General features: G+C 42.0%; 2 protein-coding genes across 2 annotated transcripts; both read right to left on the bottom strand.

Moving 5' to 3' along the window:
- Positions 1-1,934: 1,934 nt before the first annotated feature.
- On the bottom strand, positions 1,935-22,373 carry LOC147253028 (mitogen-activated protein kinase kinase kinase 5). Its single transcript, XM_086218002.1, has 28 exons — positions 21,744-22,373; positions 21,509-21,648; positions 20,050-20,237; positions 19,685-19,853; positions 19,251-19,357; positions 18,909-19,079; positions 18,661-18,773; positions 17,985-18,144; positions 17,740-17,890; positions 17,118-17,222; positions 16,780-16,829; positions 16,083-16,178; positions 14,712-14,796; positions 14,319-14,452; positions 13,388-13,515; positions 11,353-11,489; positions 11,141-11,246; positions 10,894-11,051; positions 10,297-10,498; positions 9,965-10,133; positions 8,907-9,072; positions 8,011-8,196; positions 7,805-7,910; positions 7,441-7,672; positions 7,188-7,294; positions 6,145-6,242; positions 5,967-6,043; positions 1,935-5,144 (listed from the first exon to the last, which is right to left on the bottom strand). Exons 1-28 carry the CDS (start codon positions 22,078-22,080, stop codon positions 5,048-5,050), a joined length of 3,975 nt encoding a protein of 1,324 aa, XP_086074128.1. The 5' UTR covers positions 22,081-22,373; the 3' UTR covers positions 1,935-5,047.
- Positions 22,374-23,222: 849 nt separating this feature from the next.
- snip1 (Smad nuclear interacting protein) lies at positions 23,223-26,963 on the bottom strand. Its single transcript, XM_086218003.1, has 4 exons — positions 26,656-26,963; positions 26,299-26,425; positions 25,249-25,790; positions 23,223-24,100 (listed from the first exon to the last, which is right to left on the bottom strand). Exons 1-4 carry the CDS (start codon positions 26,799-26,801, stop codon positions 23,845-23,847), a joined length of 1,071 nt encoding a protein of 356 aa, XP_086074129.1. The 5' UTR covers positions 26,802-26,963; the 3' UTR covers positions 23,223-23,844.
- Positions 26,964-27,320: the final 357 nt, after the last annotated feature.

The raw sequence follows: 27,320 nt of genomic DNA, 5'->3' as shown, positions 1-27,320 counted from the left end.
CTCAGATGTCATTTAGGAGGGAAACTTTCAGGGAGGTTAAACTGACCAATCGAAAGAGAAGCAGCAGCTCAGTCGTCATGCAAGGTGTGTGTGTGTGTGTGTGTGTGTGTGTGTGTGTGTGTGTGTGTGTGTGTGTGTGTCTGTGTCTGTGTCTGTGTGTGTGTGAAAACCAAAGAAAACACTCATGAGCTGTTCTATTTGTAGGAAACTGCTTTGCAGATGGAAAAAAGGGAGAAGGGATTAAAACATGCAATGATGACAAATGACGAGGACATCTACAACCAAACAAGAGGCTACCAGCTACACTTTGTGCTGTAAGCTAACATCAGATGCTAACATGCTGTCATCACATTAGCTGAGCCTGCAGAGAAGCATTTGCTCATTAGTGCTACACACTAAACAGGAGGATGAACTATAATCAAAAATTATCGTCACAATCCACCTTAATAATTATAACTATAATCCAAACTTGCTTTATCGGGTTAAACAATTCTCCCTTGGAATTTTAAATCAACTTCAACTACATTCATAGAAATTGCTATTTATAGTTGATATAAATTACATTTTTAAATGAAATCTATATCTGATTTTCATAGTTTTTATTTAGATTTAGTCCTCAACTTGAATAATAATTGTAGTTTTTACTAGTTGCCTTGGGGTTTGTGGCATCAGCACCCTTTTCTAACTCTCACTGATTAGGTCTTATAGACAGTTACTTGAATGTTGACGGCCTCCAAATAGTTAAGAAACTAGATAACTGCCTTTAAAAAGTTATAAAGATGAGTTCAATGTCTAAATGTGTCATAACTGGAGAAGAAATGCAACTTAATGGGGCCATTGTATTTTACGATACTGCATGCTGGGATTTAAACTACATACTACATTCAAAACAAAGATGCAAATGCCTTAATTTTCTTCTCCACCTTGAAAAGCTCTCTTTAAAAAAGTCACAAAGTCAGTCAGAGATAGAAATAATGGATATAAGTTCACGTGAATGGATGGTTAGAGCGCCATAAAGACAGCACGGATAAGCAAAGGGTGAAAGGTCTCGAGGTCAAGCCACCCACCCACACACACACACACACACACACACAGATTAATAGTTTTAATTCAACTCTCTAGGTTACAGACAGGATTAATTCTATATGCCTCTTAAATGCTGGAGCCACCGTAGCTCATCAGTTGTGTGACCCTTTGTTATTCTATACTTGCCTCATGTCACACTCAATTCTTGTAAGGTTAGTCCTTATTTGTCCACATAAAAATAATAATAATGATAATAATAATGATTATAGGGATTTGTCATTGAGCCTCTCCTGAGGTAGTGCATCTTGTAATTGTGAATACTAATTAATAAATGTATCCAAATTCTGAAAAGTCTGTTTTTTCCTGAGGCAACTGAAGGTTAAATCATACTAGTTAAACCCAGTTTAACACGTAGTTCATATTGTGTCACACTGAAGTGTTGTCATCACTGAGGGGAGTGACAACAAAGACCATGTTGACGATCTGCTGTCATGTGATCAGGTTGCACAGTTCAACTGTGCAAAATGTCACACAGTAGGTGGAGAGTCATATGCCAAATTAGAAAGAAAATAATGACTAAAATGATGACCTGATCCCTGTGTGTGTGTGTGTATGTGGCTATTAAGTGTTTGAGTGCCTGCAGGCATGCAAGCATAGCTTCGAATTAGAAGCAGGGCTAGCTGATGTGCTTGTGAGCTCTGAAGTTAAACATATGCCATACAAGTAAGGAAAATTTGCAATGTGTGGTGATGCATTCAAGACCAGAGACACAATTTACTCATCAGTGCAGAAGCTCATGAATTCTTAACCAAAATGCTGCAAGAAATTCAAAATGTAGCTTTCCCTGTGCATATCAGCACAAGTTGATTCCAGGACAGTGGAGACCTGTCCTGTGGGAGCTGGCAAGGAAGAGGGTGAGCTCAGTAATCCCCGAGGTTCAGGGCCTCCCAGTGTGGCGTCCTCAATCCCCCCAAGACCCTGCTAAAATCCCCCTAACAGCAGCCATCATTCTCTGCCTATCAGTGGTTTAGCTCCAGACATGAAGGGATTTGGAGAAGGTAGAGTAGGATGAAAGGGGGAAAAACTGGAGACAATACAAACATGATTTCTCTTGGTCTGCTTGACACTAAAAAATTATGAGGCACAACGGTGAATAAAAAAAAATCTATCACAGCAACAAAACAAAAAACAGGATTAATGCAATATTTGAAACTCGATACAATAATGTAGTGTAACCTTGACTGTGAATCTTTATTGTTCTACACAAGCAAACAAACACGATATGCATGTCTGATCAAAGCTTGCAAACAGTTTGCATCCTATTAGCCAGACAACCCTAATGCTATTGTGCTAAAAAGCTTATTAGAATAAGAGAGACTCGGGGGGTTACATTCAATTATCTGTAACATGAAATGGGTTTGAGGTGACAGCTGCCTGCTTTATAGCTGTAAGAGCTGCCTGTGACTCAGTGTTGATGTAGCACATGAGTTTGAAAAAGGGCAAAAGCAAGCAATGTGTGTTTGACCACTAAACTATCAGGAAGAGAATGTTTATTTAAAGACGAATGTCCAAAATGTACACCAGCAGTATCCAGATCTGAGCAGTAACTGTGGAGACAAAGATTTGAACTCCAGCAAGTTTCAATGGAAAGGAATAAAAAGTGCCACTTCTGTGGTGTTCGGCTGGAATAAAAACCTAGCTCTCAGTTTGTACATGTTTAAAAACATTTCCTTATTTTAATTTAACAATATTTGAAACTGTGGCGGCGCGGTGATGCAGTGGTCAGCACTGTCGCCTCACAGCAAGAAGGTTCCGGGTTCGAGCCCCAGCACCAGCACCAGCACCAGCACCAGCATATGATCTTTCTGTGGTGAGTCTGCATGTTCTCCCTGTTCCTGTGTGGGTTCTCTCTGGTACTCCAGCTTCCTCCCACAGTCCAAAGACATCAAGAGGGGACGAGGCTGACTGATACTCTAAATTGACTGTAGGTGTGACTGTGAGTGTGAATGGTTGTCTGTCTCTGTGTGTTGGCCCTGTGATGGACTGGTGACCCGTCCAGGGTGAACCCTGCCTATTGCCCAAAAGCCACTGGGATAGACTCCAGCCCCCTGCAACCCTTAACAGGATAAGCGGAAGAAAATGGATGGATGGATGGATGTTAAAGTATTCCTCTTCACTCTGTCACAACCCAAGGACACCAGAGAAAGACAGCTGGCCTGATTTATTGGCCAATTCAGCTTCTAAATTTTTTCAATATTCTGGATACCTGAAGGAGTAAAAGAAGGACTGATCTTCATTTTGAGGGGTCTGGTCAGTGTTTTGGCCAAGTGGAAAGGAGCTCAAAGTGATGAACCAAGGAAGGATGTCATGAATCTGTCAACACAGCTGAGTGTTTTAATTACTCTGATGGCAGTAGTCAGGGTTACAAAGCTCAAAACATCATATTTTAAATCCTGAATTTTTGTGTTTGAAAAGTCTGACATTTGATAAGGGCATTATGACACTCAAATAAGTACACTTGGTCTTAACTTAACATATACAATCACTTGGTCAAACAAACATCATTATTGATACTTGCTACTGTTACAGATATGAATCATGGTAGTATTTTGTCAGCGAAGTCATATATTGACACGTATCATGTTTAACAAACATCCAAGCAGCAGTGTGACATCACACAAGACCGCTGACATTAGTAGTACTGATATACAGGGAAATACTCGTCGGGTAAGAACACAAATAGTATTACCGCCTACATTTATGCCCAACTGATTTTTTTTTTCCAAATGTTTGATTTCCCTTTTGGTTTCCATGTAGTCAACTTACATCAACCCTTGTTGAGATTCAGTGTTTAAGGATTCTTTCCACGCTTGTATAAAGGAATATAAAAACACTACAGTGTGTGTCTGACACTAATATATATATACATATCTTTAGCATTTCTTTCAAGTTGAACTCATGAAACAAAATGTCTCCTACTTCTACTTTTCTCAGTGTCTGTGAAGTGGAGGCTTCGAGTTTCCTCATTATAGATGTTTATGTTGAATATTGGACCAAGATTAGCTTCTGAAGTATTGGTGATGTCATAAATCCTCATTGTAGGCCTGTCTATTAAAATAAAATTTTCTCCAAGCATAGAAAAAAAGATATGTTCATTGTTAAAACTGCTTCCTACAGTGTGCAACGTTGAGCTGTAGTGACAAGATGAACATATTATTGACAGGAGTGACTTTAACTCATGCATGAACACCTCTAACTTGAAGCAGTTATGACAGGTTAAAATGGGTCCATGCATCACTCAATCACAAGAGGAGTGACACACACACACACACACACACACACACACACACACACACACACACACGCACACAGAGTTCGTGTTACATCTTCCAAGGAGATGTCATCATTTTGAAAACAGATGAGGAAGCACATGTGGAATTTTACGACCTATCGCTACTTCAGGTCGTCTTCAAGGCTGCATCACTCCCTTGAATCAGAACTCTCCCACTGGTACAGATATGAAAGACTCAGACATTCAGTGTTGTACAAGGCAAAAATTCAGTCCCCCTCCCCCCCCCCCCCCAGAAATGCAGCAACATTAAGTTTGGATACAGTAAACCCTCAATAACTTAGGTTTTGGTTTTCAGAAAATTAAAACATTATAAGAGGGCACAAGCTAACTGTGCAGAGATAATCAAAACTGTACCATGCAGTGTTTATACTGAAGTCATAATTACTTAAGTCCCTCTTGCCAAAGCCCTGAGAAGAATGTTAAAAATACTGGCAACAGCTTCCCTTAAAGTGAAATGTGGTACATTCAACTTGAAAAGCCAAAATTAAAAAAAAAACAAAAAAAACACAGACAGAAATGTTCAGTATCTTCTGTACATATTTAAATACATTCACAGTTCAAGTGTGTAGCCAAAATCTCCCAGCAACATCAGTTCACCTCTCATCCTGCCGATGATGCACGACGAGCCCGTCGTCACATCCGTCCTCTGATGTACAACACCAGCGTTCGCTAAAGAAGAGTCTCCTCGCTGTCTTTGTTGAGTGTGCTGAGCTGGGTCTTCCTGTGAGCTTGGATTGCTGCCCAGATTCTACACAGCGTACCTCCCCTGAAACAGCATTGGAGAGGTTTGAATACATGAGAAACACGACTGGGTGTGGTAGTTTTGTGTTTTGGAAAGGTTTTGTTGCCTCTGGATAGGCCCAGGCTAGATTTCCTTGACTTGATGCTAAGCTAACCTGACTGGCTGCTGGTCGATCTACATATGTTCCATTCAAACATCAGAGCAGTCCAGAGATGAGTGCTACCCCATAAATACATTAGCAATATTAACATAAGCTCAAGATGTTTCAAGGCTTTGTTGTGCAAAGTACATCGGTACATAGTCCAAATTTACGAATTTTGAGGCGCTTAAGTGTGTAAAAAAGGCGATGCTAACTTCTAGAGTTAGCTTACATAAATACATCATCCCTGCAGCCATCTAGTTCATTATGGTTGAGAATGCATTAGCATGTTTTACAAAATGAGAATATTACATGTTATGTTCTGGTGATGTTTGTGCCAAGGACTTTTGAATTTTTTTCCTATAAGTTAGGATAAAATTCTAAAAACGATGGTTGAAGTAACAGATAATGGATTAAAAAATATATAACCAAGTCCAACAAAAAATGTTGTTTTTTTTACCTTATAGAAACACTTGAAATCATTTAACAAGGTTCTTTACATGAACAAAAACATTGTCTTTGACATCATGAAAACTTGTTCAAGAAAACTGGTAGCCAGTGTTGTAGGAACGTTGCCTGCTAGTTGGGTCCTCCCTCAATCGAACTGTTGATACACTCCATCTTTTCTCCTGGAACGTCTTTGCAAATCCCGTCCTACATTTCTGCACGACTGATTCTGAGAGGTTGATATGTGGAGGCAAGCTCACCTTATACCACAGTACATCAAGTCGTCCCTGCAGGCCATGTGGAGAAGGCAGTCCAAGGTGAACTCATGAGAGATTAACTAGAACAGGATCACACAGGTTTGGATTAACGGTAAATTAACACCAAACAGCCTCAGGAGTGGAAAAAATATATAATAGCTGGAGCTGCAGTTACATGTACCTTATTGATAGTGTCCTGATCTACAGGGATATCCTCCAGCCAGTGCACCATGGCCTTCACGTCTGGATTAGATCTTTTCTGTGAAACCGACCCTCCATCTACAATGTTTGCAATGGAGTGTCAGGTTTGACAGGGCAAATGTGCAAATTAAAGGAATACAGTTTCCTGTACAGAAAGTACAACGCTTCAATGCAGCCGTGCTGAATAACCATTATCCAGCCTGACAAGTCAAGTTTGAGCACATTAACTGATGATGTCATCGTCTACGCCTTAGACAGAAACCAGTCAGGCAGAAATCCAGAGCCTGAAGATGAGGTGTGTCCGAGGATACTGACTGAGTTGTTGAAAAAACAGAAATGAGATAAACGGAAGAGAGCTTGGTTCCACAATATACTACACCGCAGTACGTTATTGAGCTTAATTTACGATTATGGTCACAAAGGACTGTAGGGTGAGCTTGTACCACGTCTCAATTTCTCACTCCAAAAATGACAAGCGATACAATTGAAGTATTTGTTATTAAGTGGACCCATATATCTTTGATTTGAAAGTGCCTTTTTGTTTTTTTGCAAGAGAGACTTAAAAAAAACACTTAATTTTTACCTGGACAATGAGGCTTTACTGCACCCAGCCCAGATACACATAAAGTGGATACCACGGAGTCTGAATGTATGTTTTGACAAGTGGAGGCTAATTAGGAGTAGAATTCCTTTTACTGTCGTACAAGAGCATACAAAGAAATTCTGGCACACTGCCTGAGCTGCGCTTTAAATATAAAATACGCAAGCTCAAGAAAGAAAAGTAACAACAAAAAGTGACAAAAAGAAAAGCCACTTTACAGCACACGTGCATGCACACACACACATGCACACTGTGTCCCTCAAAATTCATTAAAAACATGATTAAATCGCATTCTAATATGGGATAATGCACAAAATATAGTGCAATTGGTGTTCCAAAAATGACCGGAACATTTAGTAGCACACTGTATCTGACTCACAGTGTCTGAACATTGTTGTGATTGTTCCTAACAAAGACTTTACCTGCATTGGATTTCCTCAGTGCATCAATCTGTTCCTGTTTCTTCTGGACGGAGCTTCTCAGCAGCTCCTGGTACTCTCTCTCTTTCTCATTCAGCTGACTCAGCAATCTGACAAACAAACATTGTCACTCAGCAGAAACCAGAACAATAAAAATAAATTGTTGATAAAATATTTCATATTCAAATGAAAGGAAAGATATATTAGAACATATTTTTTGAAAGTCATCATAGAGGTGTGGGCAGACATGTGGTACCTTCCAGTCTCTCGTCGTAGCTCTCTCAGTGTCTCACTGAGTGGATAGTTGGCATTGAGGGCAAGGTCCGCCGGGAGCCTGAGGGTTCTGTTTATGGATGCTAACTGTTGTATGTCTGTGTGCTCGGCAGGCTGAGCAGGGACGATCACCACGGGAGTGTCCGGGCTGGTAGGCGGCTCCTCGGGAGTGCTGTCCTCAATCTCAAATGAAGACTGCAGCTGGATTTTCAGTTCTGAAAGACAACGAATGACAACAAATAAACGGGAAAGAATGCTTTTAGCACAGCCACCTTTAATATCTACGTTTGTCTCTCATGATCTAAGCCAAACTTATTTCGGAAATATGAGATATCTGGTGGCACCACCTGGTAAGAGCACAGTGATAGCATCCTGCACCGCCTGTCTCAGCAGGTTGTCCAGAGCAAACATCCAGTGAGGCTTCACCTGCTGCTGCCTCAACACCTTCTTCACCTACACATGACGCAGACATGCCAACATCAATGTCAGGAGCACTTCTGATGGAATATTCCCTCCAGAAACTCATCTGTGTATCAGCACTGCGATAACCTACCGCATCTTGGAAGCTAAACAGCACCGCCTGCAGGTTGTTTATAGGTACTGCAGTTGCGAGCAGCGTACTCCGAAGGTCTAGGAGGCTACTGGTCAGCTGTTTCCTGTCTGGAGAATGGATATTGTCTCGCAAGCAGCAAATGAGCTCAGTGATGTGGTCTGCAGTGAGCGAAGGGCCCTCGTCATGCTGTTACGACACAATAAAGATCAGAACATTGAGGACACAGTACTCTGAAAGCACTGAAAGACTTTATAATCTATCAGTAGGGATGTTCACTCAATAATAAAACACATTTTCCAAGATTATTTGGCAGTTATTGATAAGCAAATAGAGAATTTTTATTTCATACCTTTGTATATTAAGATATTTGGTACTCTAGTACACATATAGCTCTATTTGTTCTAGGGAAAATGGAACCAAAAATAGAAACAGCAGTTGAACAGTGTCTTCTGGTCTAATCTTCAGTTTACAGAGTTGGCCACCGCATCATGACATCAGGGTTCATTTCTCAAAAAACTGTCTCTTGGTCAACTTTTCTGATCTGTAGTACTGCAAACTCAAAGGCCACGGCTAAAATAATGTGTATATGTGTATGTGTATATATACATGTGTGTGTGTGTGTGTGTGTGTATATATATATATATATATATATATATATATATATATATATATATATATACATACATATACACATGTATGTGTGTGTCTGTCTGTCTGTCTGTGTGTATACATATACAGATATATATATACATATATACATATATATATACACACATACATATATACACACATATACATATATACATATACACACACACACACACAAACACACACACACACACATATATAAAAACTAGAACACAATGATTTGTCTGTCTGTCTGTTTGGTTACAAACCTGGGGCACAGCTTCCTGTATATTACAGACGACATGGCTGATGTAGTCTGTTAGTACTCGGTGCAGCGTTGCCCTCCGCTCACTGTCCTTCCTCAACATAAAAAGCCCAATATTCTCTTCTGTGGCGGCTGGGCTGCACATGTCTGAGGGAGAATCCTCTGGTAGTCTGGACAGCATGGAGCAATAAAAAGATCAATCACATGGCAGAAAAGGATTAAAAAAATGTGCCGTCTGCTCACGGAGGTCACAATCCCACGACAGGTAAAAACCATCATAAGCCACCCTGTTGCAGATTCTTGCCTCCACCACAGAGGGTATTTTTATTAGTGAGGTTGGCATTGTGATTACCAGCGTTGGTTTGTCTGTTAACAAGACAACACAAAAAAATGGACGCGAATGGACTTTAAAGACAGGCGGTAGGATGAGAGCGCTAGGATGAGATGATTTTTTGAATCAATAAGCTAATTATGATGTCTCTTGCCTTGTTGGAGTTTTTTTTTTAACTTGCTGTCATTCCCACAATTTGACAATAAAAAACAACTGAAATGCTGAATCCAGCAGTCACCCGTCTCTGGACGTTTCTGTCCATTGAACCCAGTTTCATCACGTATTACTTTGCACCATCAGCTTGCCTCATGTTCAGCTCAGTGATGGGACCAGTCCACCCAGCAAATGAACACACTACTTCGAGACTTATTTATAACACAATATTCCTTTCGCATAGATATGACAATAAAACACTGTGTTTATCAATTTAAAAAAATGTTGAGCCTTCAGTGAATAATGTCGCTGGATATCATGAATTTCGCAGGAAGTCTTAACACAACATTGACCTGGATGTGGTCTGAGCGAACGTCTGGTTTTCTAAGTAAGTCATCTTCACCCCCCGATGGTGGCACCACATGCTATTGTCTGCACACACTTACTGGAGCCTCACCAGGGTCACTGACTTTAACCTCAGTGTGGTTTGCCACTGATGCAAGATCCTGTAGAGTCATGGGTGATGCCAACATTAAAAACACATTGAAATAAACATACTGAGCAATAATGTAACTCACGGCAAGAAGCTGCTGGTGCTGGGTGGGCTCTCTGAAAACTCATCTGCTCTAGAGGCGGTCTGGGCCCACCTGAGGTCCAGGGAACAGGACAGGTCAACGGAATCAGAGGATGAATCAGTGTCCTCCACAAGGATGGAGATGGGCACTGACAGGCTGCGTTGATAGTCAGCTGCAAACCATAGAAGATTATTAGAATCAAATTCCATCCATCCATTTTCCATACCGCTACCGCTTCTATCGGCTATCTCCAAGCCATGCCGCCCCCAGAATTAGATTCAAAAGAGGGAAAAAAAACAAAATAAGAACAGTTCCACAAGGTTGAGAAGCCTCACCAGCTGAAAGGAGATCTGGAGGTTCTACTTCCTGTGGAACCCTGGTCTTCTTTCTGGGGGACGACCTGAGGAAAGTATCCTTCAGTAGCCCTGTGGCCGTGGCTCTGTCGTCTGGGTTCGGCACGAAACATTGCATGATGAAGCCCTTTGCTGCGTCTGACATGCACTCTGGAACCTTGGGGTGGATCTTAAACATGCCAACCTTGGTTGGGTTGTTTAAAGGGTGCAAAGTTCAAATATTACCTCATAGTACTGTGTGTTTTGACAGAAAACTATAAAAAGCCCTGCCTCAACATACAGATTACCATTCAGGATGGTTTGTATGTTTTTACTGCAGTTTCTAACAAACATCCACAAGTGACACTGTCAAGTTTTAAGAGTATTGCTACAGGTGGACTAAACAGTTACAGGAAGTTATAGGAACAAGCAAACAGGGAGCTCCCTCAAGAACTACTTTTCCTCCACGCCTTTTTTTTGTTTTGTCACCCTGTCAGCAAAGCAGCCGTGACATAAACCAGCTTATCCGACAGTTGTAGGAACACTGAAAATGTTCCACTGGTCTAAGAGCACCACATGGAACTCCAGCTTCTAGTTCACCTTGAACATGGCAGCCTGAGGACTTCCCAGCTCATGGAAGGGTGTTTTGCCAGTTGCCATTTCGATGATAGTGCACCCTAGGGACCATATATCAGCTGGCTTCCCATAACCTCGAGGGCCTTGGTCTATTATCTCTGGGGCCATGTACTGGAGGGTTCCTATTGAAAAAGAATCATAATGACGATTCAACTGCAGATATTGGAATCTGCTCACTATAATCTGTTCACTGTGTATCTCTCCATCTTACCAGCAAATGTCTCGGTACACGGGTTGATCCCTGCTAACCGTTTGGAGGTTCCAAAGTCAGAGATCTTCAATACTCCACTGTAAGTGTTTATCAGCACATTGTCCCCCTGCAGCAAAGACACATTTATACACATTAAGATCTGAAACAACATAATTGTATTCTATCTATTCAAGCTAAATGCAGTGACTGTAGACCCACCAAGCTCTGCTCACCTTAATGTCCCTGTGAACTATCTGATTGTCGTGAAGGTATTTGAGCCCCTCCAGGATCTGTTTGGTGTAGAAGATGATCGTGGCTTCATTGTCTTTCAGAGGACCCCATTTAGAGCGCAGGAGAGAGGACAAACTTCCTACAAGCAGGAACACACAAGTGCTTCAGCTGATCTTCGAATCATGCTCAAAAAAATATTACTATGCTCACATACTTATGAAGGGAGAGGCCGAATTCAGTATCAGGTTGCAAGATATGGAACATTCGTGTTGCAAGTTATTTTTGTGTGATCTACAAACTTGTAAGACAAAAGAATATTGGTCTGAGTCAGCCGGCAAAACGATGATCTGACATTTAAGTGGGTGACCTGGAAAGGTTTCATGTCTTGGGTACTAAAAAGTGCCAACCACAAGAAGCCAGGCCCCTTGATCTAAGTCTGTATTTCCGCAGCTGCAGTGGAGCTGTGTTACAGGATGATACCAGTCTGTGTTTTTCTTCAAAAAAACATTTGCATGAGCCATTGCGTAACACTCATCAGAATCCAAATTTAAGGAAGTGGGTGGTTCCTAAGACATACTGCTCTACAGGGCAAACTCTCCTTAGAAAAAGACATGAATGATCTTCATACTTGTCAACAAACCAGAACAGTATTGTTTGACGTAGTTTAGGGTTTTTTTTTTGGGGGGGGGGGGGGTTTGGAAGGGAAACAAACTTGATTTCAACTCAAGAATAAGATTATTAGTCCATATCTCTGTGTCCAAAAAAGGAAATGAGGCAACAGCCAGGCAAATGTGAATTCATAAAAATAAACAAACTAATTGAAGTCAACTAAAACATGATCTGTATCCAGACAAATTATACAGGATAACAAAAGATCCAATCTGGCTTTTGTATTTATTACTTCTGCCAAGGAGGTGTGGTTTCCACCCTCGTCTGTCCATCTATCTGTTAAGATTTCAGCAGGATCCCTCTAAAATTACTATATGCAGCTTGGTGGTGAGGTGAAGAGGAACCCATTGAATTTTGGGGAAGATCTGAAGCTTAAGATCCATCATCCATCGTCATCTTCCGCTTATTCCTTACTAGTAAGGGTCGCGGGGGGGCTGGAGCCTATCCCAGCATCTATGGGAGAGAGGCAGGGTTCACCCTGGACAGGTCGCCAGTCCATCGCAGGGCCAACATACAGAGACGAACAACCATTCACACTCACATTCATACCTACGGTCAATTTAGAGAATCCAATCAGCCTAGTCCCCAAATTGCATGTCTTTGGACGGTGGGAGGAAGCCGGAGCACCCGGAGAGAACCCACGCAGGCATGGGGAGAACATGCAAACTCCACACAGAAAGAACCCGGAACCTTCTTGCTGTGAGGCCACAGTGCTAACCACTGCACCACCGTGCAGCCCTGAAGCTTAAGATGAATATGTAAATTATTTGTGAATGATTTATTTTTTTATCATCACTACAATCATTTAGGACTTTTTTGATGAACGGCTCAGAGACTTGTGCAGGTGATGTGACATGTCTGCATAGCATGTCCTCACAGCTACAAATACATTTATAAACAGGGATATTCAACAGAGGGACATGTATCTTCTTCATGACACATTTCAGAGCAAAATCATTAAAAATCAAAATTGCACAACGACCAGTGACGCTCCAAGTGTCAAGAGTGACCTCCAGCATAGACTTCTGTCCCAGAGAAATACACGTTGCAGTGTCAGCGTCTGTGGACAAACAAGTAGCTGCTGCACTGTCATAACAGGCCACAGGTTTCTGGCTTTTTCTAACCCCGATGAATGATTTGTAACTGATGCCAGCACTGCCAGTACGGATTGTCTTGCCGCTCGAGAACACAATGTTCCCAAGCAACTTCCAGATTTGGTCAAGTCGATCTGAACATGAAAAAAATTACAACTTCATTTAACATGTAATTTTCCTTATCTGTATAATGTGCACTGACACATTATAACTCAAGGAGGAAGAGTCCTTCTACTGTTGCAGGTATCAGCCCTTCAAACCTCTGGATCCATACCTCCTGGTACCTCCTCCATGAAGATCTTGATGAAACCATCCTGACTGACAGAGCCCAGGTACTGGACAATATTCCTGTGCTTTAGCCTCTTGTGCAGAGCTATTTCCTCATGGAGGGGCTGAGAATATCTGGAAGTTGACAAAAAAAAAAAAGAGAATTAATTTCCATACACCCAACTCATGTTGCCAGTCCATCCCAGGGTCATCAGGAGCAATTAGGGGTTCAGCATCTTGCTCAAGGATACTTGGACATGGTCACTGGGGGAAGTGAGGATCGAACCAGCGACCCTTTGGTTGCGAGACAGCCACTCTACCTCTGAGCCAGGCCGCCTCTGGGAGAATTACTTTAAAGCAGCAAATGTTTTTCAAAGCTAATTATTGGTTGGAAAATATGAATTTATCTCTAAATTGCAGTATCATTCTTTTTTTGAACAAGAAAACTTCATCAGTAGATTCCCTAATCCTGCATTATTAGCAGAGTTCAAAGCTGTAAGATGTAGTTCATTAAAAAGTAATACAAGCACTGCCTCTCTGATAAGCTCTGAAAAACACTAAGCACCAGACTGAAAGTCATTATTTTCACATCTGGACATCATCGTCAATGTACTGTCATGGTCCATTATTGGTCAGTTTGTTCAAGAACACAACTAACCATTACAAAATCAGAGGGGTGATGTCAGCTACACACAGCTTTGTCTTCAAAACAAAGACATTTGTTCTGTGTTTAAACAAATATCAACAATGTGATTTAAACAGCACAATCTCCCCTAAGATTCCCAAAGAGCAATGGGGAATATAGAGCACGCCAGTGAGTGCGCTCTTTGCCAGATTCCTTCCTGTTATGGTTATTATGTTGAAAATATCCTGTGAGAACAACTGCAGCAGTGCAGCGTCTCAACTCTGAATGGAAAAACCATGTGAGTTTCTCCTACGTGCTGTCCTTCTCAGGGATCTCCTTGATGGCGATGCGTACTTGGTTGCTCAGGTCCCTCCCGGCGTACACCACGCCGTATGTCCCTTTGCCCAGAACCACCTTGTCGCCATTCTCGTTGGTCTCATAGATGTACTGCAGAAAGAGACGAGCATGACAAAATGAGTACGGACGGATTGAAAGTAGCGAGGAAGTGTGAGGCAGAGGTGAGTCATGTTAAGGAGAGAGAGAGCAGAACTCTACTGTATGGAAGCAATTTAATACAATTCATGCACCGAAGTTTATGAGACATGTAACTATGTTCTTGAGAAGTTTGACCTTGGCATGTTCCTCTACACAGTGAAGCGAGTGAGACCTCGAACAGAGTCCATTTTGCATCACAGGATTGACTGACCTCAAGTATTCCCTCACTTAGAAGGTTGGGGTCCTGAACGGGGTCTTCAGCTTGCTGAAGCAGAGCATTCACCAGCTCACAGAAACTGGGAAGAGGAGCAGAAGGTGAAAAAGTCATGGTATACTGTCAATATGCGTGTCTGGGTTGGGGATGAATGTGTTATTTTTCCTTGCCTCACCACTGTCATACACTCCCATCATATGGTGGCAACAGCAGAAGGGGATTTTTGTGATTTGGGTCAACTGAGTTCAGTTGCGTAGGGTTTTTCTTTTAGGTAACAATGAGGGAAAAATGAGTCACTGTATGATCCCACTGACCGACTGAAAGTTAGTTTGCATTATTGTTGCATTTGTCAATCTAGCAGCCAGATGCACCATTTGCATAAACATACATGTTTACTTTAATCAATTTTGGGGTATTTACCCAGCATATTCCATCCATCCATCCATCCATCCATCCATTTTCTTCCGCTTATTCAAGTTAAGGGTCACGGGGGGGCTGGAGCCTATCCCAGCGGCTACGGGTGAGAGACGGGGTTCACCCTGGACAGGTCACCAGTCCATCACAGAGCCAACACATATAGACAGACAACCATTCACACTCACATTCACACCTACGGTCAAAGTATCCAAGTAGCCTCTTCCCCAATTGCATGTCTTTGGACGGTGGGAGGAAGCCGGAGTACCAGAGAGAACCCACATAGGCACAAGGAGAACATGGAGACTCACACAGAAAGATCCCGTGCCGGAGCCGGAACCTTCTTGCTGTGAGGCGACAGTGCTAACCACTGCACCACCGTGCCGCCCCCCCAGCATATTCACCTCGACCAAGTACAAACCACTAATCCGTAATCAGTACACTGTATTTCCTACTGGGTATTTTGTGCTTCTGTCCCCAATTCACAGGATTTATATGATCCTGAAAGTAAATTTAAGGCGATATTTCATCCAAACATTATTATTTGTTTGTCAGTTACTCACCTTTATGTTCCTCAAATTAATTTTTTTTCTAATTTTCTGCTGGACTTTTTGGTGAAATCTGAATTCAGAAATTATCAGCCACATGCTTCGGTACGAATCATACTAGTCTGAGAGTTTTAAATGGACATTTTGTACTGTCGGGGTGTTGTTAATCTTCAGTCTCTATTAACTACACACAAAAGGTACGTAGTGGACATTTTCTGAATTCTGGATTCACCAAGACGTAATGTTAGAGAAAACAAATCTTCAGGAATACACAGCATCTAAGTGTGAGGAACTGATTAAAAAAAAAAGATAATTTTTGGATGACGTCTCACTTTAAGTTAAACTCACACAATTCGCAAAATGTCTTCTATCGGTGCCCATTAGTCACTCACTAAGGGATACTCACCCTTTACAATGAAGCTCAGAGGGGAAGCAAAGCTGGAAGTCATCTGAGTTGTAGTGGACATACAGGAAGCAGCTCCTCTCATCAATCTTTGAAGCACTTGTGGGTAGAAAAAAACATAACAATAAATACTATTTAAATAGTCAACTACATAATATATACAGTATATTGTATATATTCATAGGTACATGTCTGCAAATGCAAAGAGAATTCTGTGGGGAAGTTAATGATGTAGACACAGAGAAACACAACAGAAGGGAGGCAATGGTGCGTGTGTGTGTGCGTGTGCGTGTGTGTGTGTGTGTGTGTGTGCGTGTGTGTTGTGTAGCTGCTTTGGGTTAAAAAAAAAACAAAACAAGGTTTGTTAAAAAACCCAATACAAGCCGATGAGGAACAATGTCCTGTTTCTCATGTTCCCTTAAAAAGTCATCCAGCCATTGAATATTTTTGCACAAGGGAGAAATCAACAAGTCAAAGTACCGTGACACACAGATCATCAGCTCATCAATAACAGGCGTTCAACCATGAAAAAAGGAAACACAGCATGACATTTAGACATATTGACAGATCAAGAATCTGGCCAAGATTTCCCAAACAACTTGTGTGTTTTGTGTCCTCTTGCTTTGCTGCAGGCTTGAACACACCCAGAAGAGAGAGCAGATACTTGTTAGCTGTTAGCACATGCTGTACTTCACTATACCTCACTCCTCGTATTGCAGAGGCTGGGAAAGTCCATTGGTGAAGGCCTTTCTGTTGATTCACAGTAGCAAAGAAAAATAACGTCAGTCTGACTGCTAACCAGCAGCTTTACACACCACAGTGCAGCTTTACAGAGAGTTTTGTGTGTGTCTGTGTATGTGTGTGTGTATGCACACATGCAAGAGAAGGAACGTAAACAGCCCAGAGGTATGAAAAAAATTCCACACAGTGATGCTAACAGATCAAATCCACACACACCTAGTAAAAAGTTGGTTCATCCTCTGTGATTTACAATCCAGTCTGAAACCTCTGACCCAGATTAGAAGGGGGCTTACGTACCTTTAAGGGTGTGATATGTTTCAGCTGGACGGTGCGGCTTTCGTCCTCCTCACTAACAGACACGATCGCTGGCTGAAGGACCTTACTGGGCTCCAGGATGAGCACCTGGAAAACAACCACCATTCCCAGCTTCAAAAACAACGGGTTTCTTCAGACAAAATTGAAGAAATCAATAAATGATTTGACTCTGGAAAACTTAACATGCTAATTTTACTTTCATGCATGTTAATCATACGCGGATGTTTACCTAAAGGCATGAGTGGTGCACAGGAGGGTGTCCCTGTGTGTCACAGTGTTTCTGACAGCAGGTTTGACTGTGCTTTAGCCAATAGTTACTTTATGATTAAGTTATATGTTTTCAATACTGTGTATATAGTGTGTACTGTACATGTGTGTACACACATGTGGTCAAGGGTATCCTTCCATAAATGTGTGTGGAGACTACATAATAGAGGCAAACCAGGACCACACATGTATCTGTTTTATCTCCCTGAAAAAACAAACCTGAATATTATTTCAATCTTGTGATTAATATCATTACGATTAACTTCATTTCATTGTTTTCATCGATCCGCAGCATTTATCTCACTGGATGTGTTACAGGTCATTGATGGGGTCTTACTGGGCAGCGGCCCGTGGAGTCAGTGGGTTTACAGGCCTGCAGCAGCAGCTCCATCCAGAAGTCCACATTGTCCTGTTTAGGAGATCTCACCTCCGGGGGTTTGGCAAACTGACGGTACAGGATATATGTCTCCATAATAGATGCCACATACCTGCAAGTAACACACTAAAGACTTTAATCCACATAAAACACACATATTAATTTAGGTATGTATTTCAAATGAACGTTTGGTCGTTCAGCCTCACCAGATCGGAGCCTTGAGCTTGTAGAGCTTCTCAGAGGCCTCGATGACTTTCCTGTGCGCATTAGCCAGGATGTTGGCGCCGAGGTAGAAACCTACATCCCAGTAGTCCTTCATCTTCTCCAGGCTGCCCTTTCTACCCAGCAGGGTACTGAGGGTTACACCTAAACCCCAATGGAAAAAGATTTCAATTTTCAAATCGATAGACTAATGTGTATGTAATACTAATACAGACATTCGATTGCCCAGTAACACTTGACTTATAATACATTATAATACATTAATACATGAATAATCCAGTCGTGGGTTTATTTGCAGTCAGCAGGATTATGCGAAAACTACAAAGGTACATTTTCTTGCATCGGTGCTGGCAGAGGTCGGCAATTTTTCAATAATTTGGTTAGATTACACAAAAAACTACCAGGTTGGTTTCTATAAAATCTGGTAGACATGAGAGGAATGATGAAGGAAGAACCCATTAAAATATGAGCCAGATGGGAGGAACTAATACAAGAGCTACTATACTGACCTAGGCAGGGCTACTCTCTCAGTTATCATGGGGTTCATGTGAATTATAGTATTATTGGAGTTTAACTATGACACAACAAAATTTGCAGATTTTACCAGGGCAGTTTTTTTTGTTCACATTTTGCCTGAAAGGAAGAAGGAAAGTTCGGCACCTATTTTGCGCAGCTCAATGGAAGTATCAAATTCATGGCCGGCTGCCATCAGAAGGACCACATTGTTGATTCCTGAATGAAGAGTTGGCTCGGTCTCAAAGGCTCTTCCGTACCTGGAAGTTTATTTCAAGGCATTGAAAACAGGAATTCGTACAGGTAGATTAAATACAATACATTAGAAAAACACCACATAACGCGTCAGTTTGTTTGTAATGTCAAACAGCATCAAACACACTAATTGGACGTACCAGTAGCTGGCTTGGTCTCGGCTGTTCTGGTCAGTGAATCCAGAATTCATGAACATGTCTTTATAGATGCGACCACACAGGCAGTAGACATCGGACGCCACCTTCCCCCCCGACTCCACGATGGGGAGGATAGTCTCTAAAGCCTTGGCCCGATCCCCAGTGTGGTTCCTCCTGGTTGACAATGTTAGTGGTCACATAGTCTTAAAACTTGAATATCTTGTATAGAAACACAACAAATGAGGCTATGTGCTAATAACAGCTACCACAGTTTAATTCAGCTTACTTGTCAACAAAAAAAAGATTTTTATAAATACAAAAGCAAACTAGGGATGATGTCGGTACCTGTTCAAAGCAAATATATAGTGAAACTTGATATTCTGATGCTTTGCTACCAGACACATTGGCAGGTTGCTGAGAGTCTCCACCAGTTTGATTATGGAATCATAGTCCTGAGGAGAGAGGACACAGAACTACAACATTTACCTACCGTCAGCTGATCAAAACACTGTTTGTGTAACATTTCATACCAATAATCTTCATGAACTCTTGTTTCATCAAGAGTCTTATGGCTGCTGTCTTCTTTTGTTGTGGGTGATGCATCCACAATTCAACGCACCTATTTTGTGCTGCGACCTTTAGCTTCTTATGTTATCTTCTACGTTCACTTATCTATCAATTATGAATGCAGAACATCTTCATCTTATCAAAAGATTGTTCGAATGACTGATAAATTCCATAACCTGACACGCGTCTAAAAAGCCATCAGTTGCACAGACCTGAATGTCCCTGTAGGACAGCAGCAGGTTCATGACTATATCAGGCGTGAGCAGCTCAACACTGTCCAGACGCTTCTGAATGCGGCTCAGCTCCTCACTCAGGGTCTGGCCTCTGAACCGCTCCCGAGCCATACGGATCTCGTGCCTGATCGACTCCCGGAAGTACTCGCTGTCAGAATGAAGAACAGAGGGAGTGGGGGGTGGGGAGACGGGAGATGGGGAGAGGGGGCATTCCATACTTTTGTAATCTGCCAAAAACCAAACGGAGGCTGTGATAAACAGGATGAGCAAGCGTAATATGAGACGATAACGTTTTGGGGGAAAGCACATGATGGCGGTGCAGAGCTCGTTAGGTCATGTCTGACCTGGACTGCACTTGTACGTTGTTGAGTAAATGTACGAGTCTCTCCACCAGCGGGGTGAGCAGGGGCTCCAGCTGGAAGCTAGGCTGCATCAACTCTTTGATCCCAGTCATCATCGTGGCATCGCAGACAAACACTTTACCCTGAGGCGACACTACGTACGGGATGAACGTGTAGCTCCCGCACTGCTCCTGAAAAAGACGATGGACGCGTCACACTGATGAGGTCACAACTGAAGGAACACCAGGCCACATGAAAATGTTTTTGCTTTAAATTTTTTCACTTCAAACTAACACAGGTTCAGCTCCAAATGACCTGGCCTTGTCATCACATCACCAGCATGAACCAATTAATGCTAAAGGTTAGCGTGACTCTGAAAGGAGTCTTTTTTCTCTCCTCAGGTTCCTCTATTAATGCCCTCCTCCCTCTTTTCACCTCTGTCATGACATCTGTTCTCAGAAGTCCAAGCTAGCGTCTCGTACCTGAGAGCAGCACTTCAAGCTTGTGTGAGTTTCACGCACGGTCAGCTGAAGTTAGGCTACATAGGGCAGGAAGAGACAACCGCAGATTGGAGGAATGAAAGAGGCGCAATCATCTGAATTAATCAAAATAGGGCCTGGGGACAAAACTTGGCCCACCATAGAGTTTGATTTGACAACCCTGATCTAAATAATGATGAAACTCTTGAAGTTTATTGCAAAGCTGCTAATGTTGGTTTATGGCTGCAACCATAGCTCAAAGAGATTATACAAATGAAGAATGCACATTAAACTGCAATTTTTTTTGAATTACTTTAAGCTGCTTAGTGTCAAAAGATAAGCTGTGCTTCATAATTTCAGAAAATTGTACAATCAGGTTTATTTATTCATTTTTACTTTTAAACTGTCGCCTTCACGTCTGGACAATTTTTATAAGCATTTTTTTTTTAAAATGTCTTTATCATACTGACACAAATATCAACTGGTCAGTCATGGGAATAATCAGCATAAAAACTGATATTGAAAACCTGTGTCAGATGCACTCAGGGCCATATTAACCTGCTACAAGGGGCCTTGAGACAAAAATAAACTCAGAGCCCCTGATGGTCAAATTTCCTGCCCCTCCCTTGTAGTACAATGCACACAAATACACATGGCATGTCAGTGTTGCTGCACCGAGAAGCCTCTATGAGATGATGGACCCCCAGCTATATTATTCATACAGGAACAATTCATGTTGCTGCACTAAAATAATAGATTTTTCCAAATGTACTGGCAATAAAGAAATCATTTTTCAAACTGGAAATGTAACATGTTCGTATGTGCAAAGTGTGAATGTGATTGTCCTCATCTTGTGTTGACAGAGACAATATTAAACCGATATGAATGTCATCCAAATCATATGCAGAACAATAATAACAATAAAATAATAATTAGTCATATAAAATAATAATAAAGCATCTCTGATTTTCTACTGTGTTTACCTTGACAGCCTGTATATCGCTATCTTGCTTGTAACAGTACAGAATTGTGTTGTTGGTCATGCTGAAACTTTCTCTCACTCCAAGGTGATAGAAAAGTGAAGGCTGGCAGAAGGTGTCACTCATCTCCACCACAGCAACATCTACCAGGGGTTAAAAAAGGGTGGGTCAGCCTGCGTAAAATGCGTAAAGATGTGCGTTATCGAAATTGGCCTAGGCGCTGCATGCCTGCACTTGCCTGCATTGTAGAAACTATCCAGGACGTCCGTGGTTCCCATGGATATTCTCTCAAACGGGATGGTTTTGAATTCTGCGTGAGCGTCCGCGCAGGCTTCCTTCAGACATTTCAGTGACAAGTTCTCCTCGGTCTGCGGCACCGAAGCGTCCTCACTGACAATATAAGCTACGGAAACCGCTCTGGTTCGACTCCGGGGAGAGACGAGCTGTTTACCCGAGGTGCTGGAACTCAGCTCTATCGCCGAAGAGTCCTGCCACAAACTTCCAGCTGACACCCAAACTGGATCTTTCCTCCTCAGCTCGTGCAGGCTCATTCGCCTGCGCTCCGTCGTGTACATGTTTGCCTTTCTTACTGAAACTCAGTACATGTTTCCCTCGTGGGAGATTCTTCCTTAAAGCGTAGCAGTTGGGCCGCTTGATCTTGTAATTCCCCAGGTGAGTCACCGCGTCTGCCCGCACCAAATCCACTGAAACACTCCCCTGCACTCGACCCGCCTCCATGCTCCCCTGCTCCGCCCGCTGACGTCTCACCGACTCTCGCATGACATCTGCTGTGTTCCAATCTATGAAGACTATCCGCTATTGATTTGGAGTCAGTTGGTCACTTGACATGGATTTTTTTTAAAGTATTAATTTCCCACAGTAATATTCATGTAAAATAATAGAGCCGGTAAAAAGAGGCGTGCCCTATTTGTCCGTCAGCATTGGTTTGAATAGATGACATAACATGTAATCTGATTATATATATATACATATATATACACGGTATAAAAGGTATTGAAACAAAGATTAAACATCACATTAAAATGTTCATGTCAAATAAGAGGCGGTGGAGACGTGTTTCAAGTCACTGGGTCACGTGACATGTTTGAAAAAAAAAAGTTTGCATTAGAACAAATAGCAATAAAATGCAATATCAAGACTTTTTTTTTTTGGTCCAATCAGGTGATATTGATTTGAAGTCGCTAGATCACATGACAAGGAAAAAGAAAAAGAAAAATCTATTTGAATTTCATTCAAGACATTTGGAAGCGTCAGCACTGTCACCTCACAGCAAGAAGGTTCTCGGTTCGAGTCCCGGCTGGAGCACGAGGTCTTTCTGTGTGAGTCTCCATGTTCTCCCTGTTCCTGTGTGGGTTCTCCCTGGTACTCCAACTTCCTCCCACAGTCCAAGACATCAAGAGGGGACGAGGCTGATTGATACTCTAAATTGACCATAAGTGTGACTGTGAGTGTGAATGGTTGGCGACCCTTCCAGGGTGAACCCCACCTCTCGCCTGAAAGCCGCTGGTGGCAGATTCTAGCCCCCCATGACCCCTAACAGGAATAAGCAGAAGAAAATGGATGGACGGACATTTAGAAGCAGTAAACTTGTATAAAAAGGTATCACATGTGTACTGTCCAGTAATATTGGTTTGTGAGTCTGGGTCACATGACATGGAGGCGTAGAGATTGGTTTAATAAATTCCTTGAGACCATCAAATGTTCACCGTCTTTATTTACAGTACAAAAAAAAAAAGATCTTTTACTTTGAATTGTGTCAATCTCAGAACAGACAAAATAAGAGAAGTGTCCAAATACACACTGCTGGTGCAAGGAAACACACACAAGCATCAGCTATTTCCCCTGCACTACACGGCAAAAAAATAAAAATTAAAAAAATAAAAATGAGGAAACATTTACACTTTGTTTGCATGTTTACTCTGACTATAATCAATGCTTATCAAACATTGAGTTGACATTCCAGATATCGTTAACAATTACATCTACACAGCCTGGACAAAGACAAGCGAGTCTCCAGATATACTTACTGCTGGGATCCAAAAAATATTTCAGAAACTGTGAGTACTAAGATTTCTATCTGGCACCAAGCATTCTCCTTTAAGGTGAGCACTGTCATGCATCACGAGGACATGAAACAAACAACCTGAGAGTAGGACGTCTTCTTTGAGACGAGTGTGGCAGGTGTAAGCATTGCTAACTAATTACACAATATACAGAATGAAATTGTTCCAGGAATTTAATTAAATTGCCACGTTTAGCAGTTCAGGAAATTGTTCCGTTTCTCTCACCTGGAGCAACACACAGTTCATGAGAACAATTTACTCATTAAGTCCTTCATCCTCATCTTCCTCGATCTTTGCGTCCACCTCGCTCGTGTCCGAGAACTCATGCAGGAGGACGTACTCGCGGCTGCTGAATCCGAACTTCAGCACATCTTTTTCTTTGAGCTCGTAGTAGCGCTGGGCGTCGATGCGTTGGTTGTTTAGGTAAGTGCCATTACCCGAACCCAGGTCGATGATGTAGGGCCTCACTCTGCGGCCGGTGGTGCCGTCTGCACGGGTGAACTCCACCAGTCTGCAGAAATAGACAAAGTTCAACACATTTGCTGCAGCAACAAAATCACATGAGGATACATCCACTTATTCAAATTCATTACATTTGCTACACTTAAAACACACACACACACGTAATTTATAATTGGACGGAGACTGTTTCATTTTTAAATACCAGGGATGATTCCCATTTTCAGCTCCAGTGACTTCTACCACACATTTAAGTCATATTTTCATTCTTTCTCTCAAACATCTTTTTCCAAGCTAAATCAAATCATAGAAATCCAAAATTTATCAGCAAAAAAGTAGGAAAGAATGACATCCACAAAGGAGCAACAGTTCCCAACACTCTTCCTGAAAAAGCTTCGGTGAGGGTGAAAACAATGGAGGTAAGTAAAAGCGCTGAGAACTGTTGATCCAGTGTGCGGACATCATTCTTGTCTGATTTTCGTATATTTTTTTGTCCTGCATGTGGCCTGAAACCAAGTTGGATGTTAAACTTCAAAATTTACCAGTGCATATTTAACTAAAATTAAACACAACATTCATGGTTTAATATACACAAACATGTTTTGAAGTTGATCAACATTCCAAAAGACACTTTTCCCAGTCGATCTGAAAGAAACCCCAAATAAACCATCCACTCGGCTGGATGCCTCTGTTTTAGATGCTGAAATAAGTTTGCTGTGCTGCTGCCTTTTGTTACAATGGGCTTCAGACAAATGTTGCAGCTTGCAGTCACATGTTCAACGTCTGTCGCCACAAACCCAAACCAGTCCCGAACCACTGACGATTCTACTATTTTCTAAGAAACAAACTTCTTGTTCTCGTTAGCCATGTTGCTGCTATGGTCCGCAGGAAACAAGGGTAAGGGGTGAGAGGGAAAGCTATGGAAGCTGCTGGGGGACAAAAGGTGTGCACAGCAAGAAGGGTAAAAACTCAATTTTTTTTTAATGTTTTAAATCGTCCACGACAAAAAACTTGAATTAATCGATAAAATCGATAAATTGCCCAGGCCTAGTATGAAGCTAGATCGTTTAAAGACACCCAGAGTGTGGATCTAGCCTGAGAGTTACGCAATACTGATCAACAAAAAGAAGCAGACTTAATCTAAAACACCTTTTAAAGCTGTAGATAATTTCTAAAACATATAGTTACACACTGTCGTACCTGTACTGGAACACTGCATGTTGCTTGGAGCAGGATGGGTGGTCGATGGGGATATCAGCAATTTTTCTCTGCCGCCCCAACAAATAGGCACTCTGTCTGTGAACGTACATGACTGGAAGGGGTTCGTCATTCTTGAAAGGGTACAGCCGCCATCTTCGCTTGGGAATGCGAGCCTCGGGTGGCTCATTGTACTTTATCACCACTCCGCGGAATGTGTTTGTATCTTCAGTGAGAGCCCCTGACAGCGAAAAGTTGGGCCTCTCTTTCTCAGCAGCAGGAGCATTTGGGCTGTTACTCCCTCCCTCTGAATGTCCAAAATCCTCCTCTTGATTCTCCTCACGCCTGTGACGGTTCTCCCTACGTCGCTCATCATGCTGCCGTCTCTCAGCTTGTTGGGAAGCAAACGCACCCCGTTCCCGGTGTCTCTCTCCACCGCGGTCCCTCTCCTGAGGTCTGTCTGATTCCCACCTACTCCTCCTCTCCTCTGGCTGGTCATTTCGTCGTCTTCGGTCATCAGCACCGGCTCGATGCTCCTCCCGCTCCTGTGAGACATTTGGTAAGAAAATGGTTAAAAACTTAAGCTTCTTGGTCGAGAGCAAACTAAAAGTTACAGTTAAACTCAATCACAGTGGCCGATACTGCTGATGTTCAACTGGCTTAAGTGCTAAACAGTATGTTACAGTTGTGAACTTATAATTTTGAATGATAATAATAACTATAATAAACATAAGCTTGGTGGACCCAGAGCAAAGTTAAATAACAACTACAAAAAACTGGTTATAACTTCAACCTTTGGAACAAAAGCAATACAGCAATAAAACATTTGTCCAAGGCAATGACTCGATGACAGTTGTTGCCGTTTTGTGTATCTTTACATCAGATTACATGCCAAAGAGTAAATGAAAGCCTGGGAGGAGTTGATGTACCTGTTGAACACTGGTGGATGCACTTTATATCTTCCATGTGCCAGTAACACTGGTTTATTTCACCAGAAACAGTAGGTCGCTATGGTAACTGCGGTATATTCTTTAAAATTATGAGTCTAATCACCCGCTTTATTCTGACATCAGCACCACGATGAGGGCTGCGACTTCTATTACTAGGAGATCCGCTGCCTCGTCCGGCCGGAGATGACTCTCTTCTACCCGGTGAGCGGTCCCTCGTCCTAGCAGGGGACCTAACGTTACATGAAAAAGAGAAAAGACGAATATGTAATGAACTTCCGCTGTACATACTTATACTTACTACACTGCGCATTCAATATGCAATGTAATTAAGACCTGTAAGATAAGGGCTAACTTTAGCGAACACGACAAGATTTAGGAGAGCATAAGGATTCACTGTCCTGTATCGATGTCAATGAAATAAGCAGATACATGACAACAGAGGTAAGATATGACGATCTACCTGCTCGTCCTTCTCTTCGGTGGACTGGAGTTTCCGCTTGGCGAGCGGCGTGATCTCTGTGGCCTAACGGGGCTTAGCTTCTCTTGTTTCACCTTAACTTTGGACTCCGGAGATTCCCTCCTCTTGTGTCGCTTTTCTTTGGCCATTCTTCAAATAAAATAAAACAACTCAGTCCCTTAATGCCTTAAACACACATCACCACCTGTACAAAAAGCACAAAGAACTCTAAACTATGGCGTTAGTAAAAACTTAAGTCTGTTGCGTACGGCTCACGCATTTCCGTTTCCGGTGGAACGCGGAGTATTTCTATCGGCATGTGCAAGTGTTCTATTCGCGTTGGTTCCACCTGACGCAGTCATTTAGTTTAATTAATTGTGTAGCCTATCAACTGTAAATACAGCAATGTATATACATTCACTGTGGAGCAGAGTGTTTCCCAATACTAATCTTTCTTAACAAATGACGGGTTGCAAATTAATGAAAATAATACAACAAAACGCGTCTTAGACGACCGGGCCAAAGCAAGTTGTCAGAATATCTTAAACGTGCAAGAAACAAATGAAAAATATAAGTAATATCTTGAAAAAAGTCGTTTTGCCATTTTCTTAGATGGAGTATCAAAATATATCCCAACGGCTACAATCGACATGCTGATGCCACTCGGA

Source organism: Aulostomus chinensis, chromosome 11 (genome assembly GCF_037954235.1).
Source record: "Aulostomus chinensis isolate RoL2024-O1b breed Wild chromosome 11, RoL_Achi_v1.0, whole genome shotgun sequence".
NCBI classification, from domain to species: domain Eukaryota; kingdom Metazoa; phylum Chordata; class Actinopteri; order Syngnathiformes; family Aulostomidae; genus Aulostomus; species Aulostomus chinensis.
This window is presented reverse-complemented; position numbering and strand designations above follow the sequence as displayed.

Bases quoted from the DNA above. Each gene is read 5' to 3' on its own strand.
- snip1 (XM_086218003.1), bottom strand. From the start codon at position 26,801: ATGGCCAAAGAAAAGCGACACAAGAGGAGGGAATCTCCGGAGTCCAAA. The intron at 26,426-26,655 runs GTAGATCGTCAT...ATGTAACGTTAG, and splicing joins CCGAAGAGAAGGACGAGCAG to GTCCCCTGCTAGGACGAGGG. The intron at 25,791-26,298 runs GTGATTAGACTC...AATGTCTCACAG, and splicing joins CTGATGTCAGAATAAAGCGG to GAGCGGGAGGAGCATCGAGC.
- LOC147253028 (XM_086218002.1), bottom strand. From the start codon at position 22,080: ATGTACACGACGGAGCGCAGGCGAATGAGCCTGCACGAGCTGAGGAGG. The intron at 16,830-17,117 runs GTACGTAAGCCC...GTGAATCAACAG, and splicing joins AACATATCACACCCTTAAAG to AAAGGCCTTCACCAATGGAC. The intron at 7,673-7,804 runs GTGGTGCCACCA...GTTGTCTTTCAG, and splicing joins TATCACTGTGCTCTTACCAG to AACTGAAAATCCAGCTGCAG.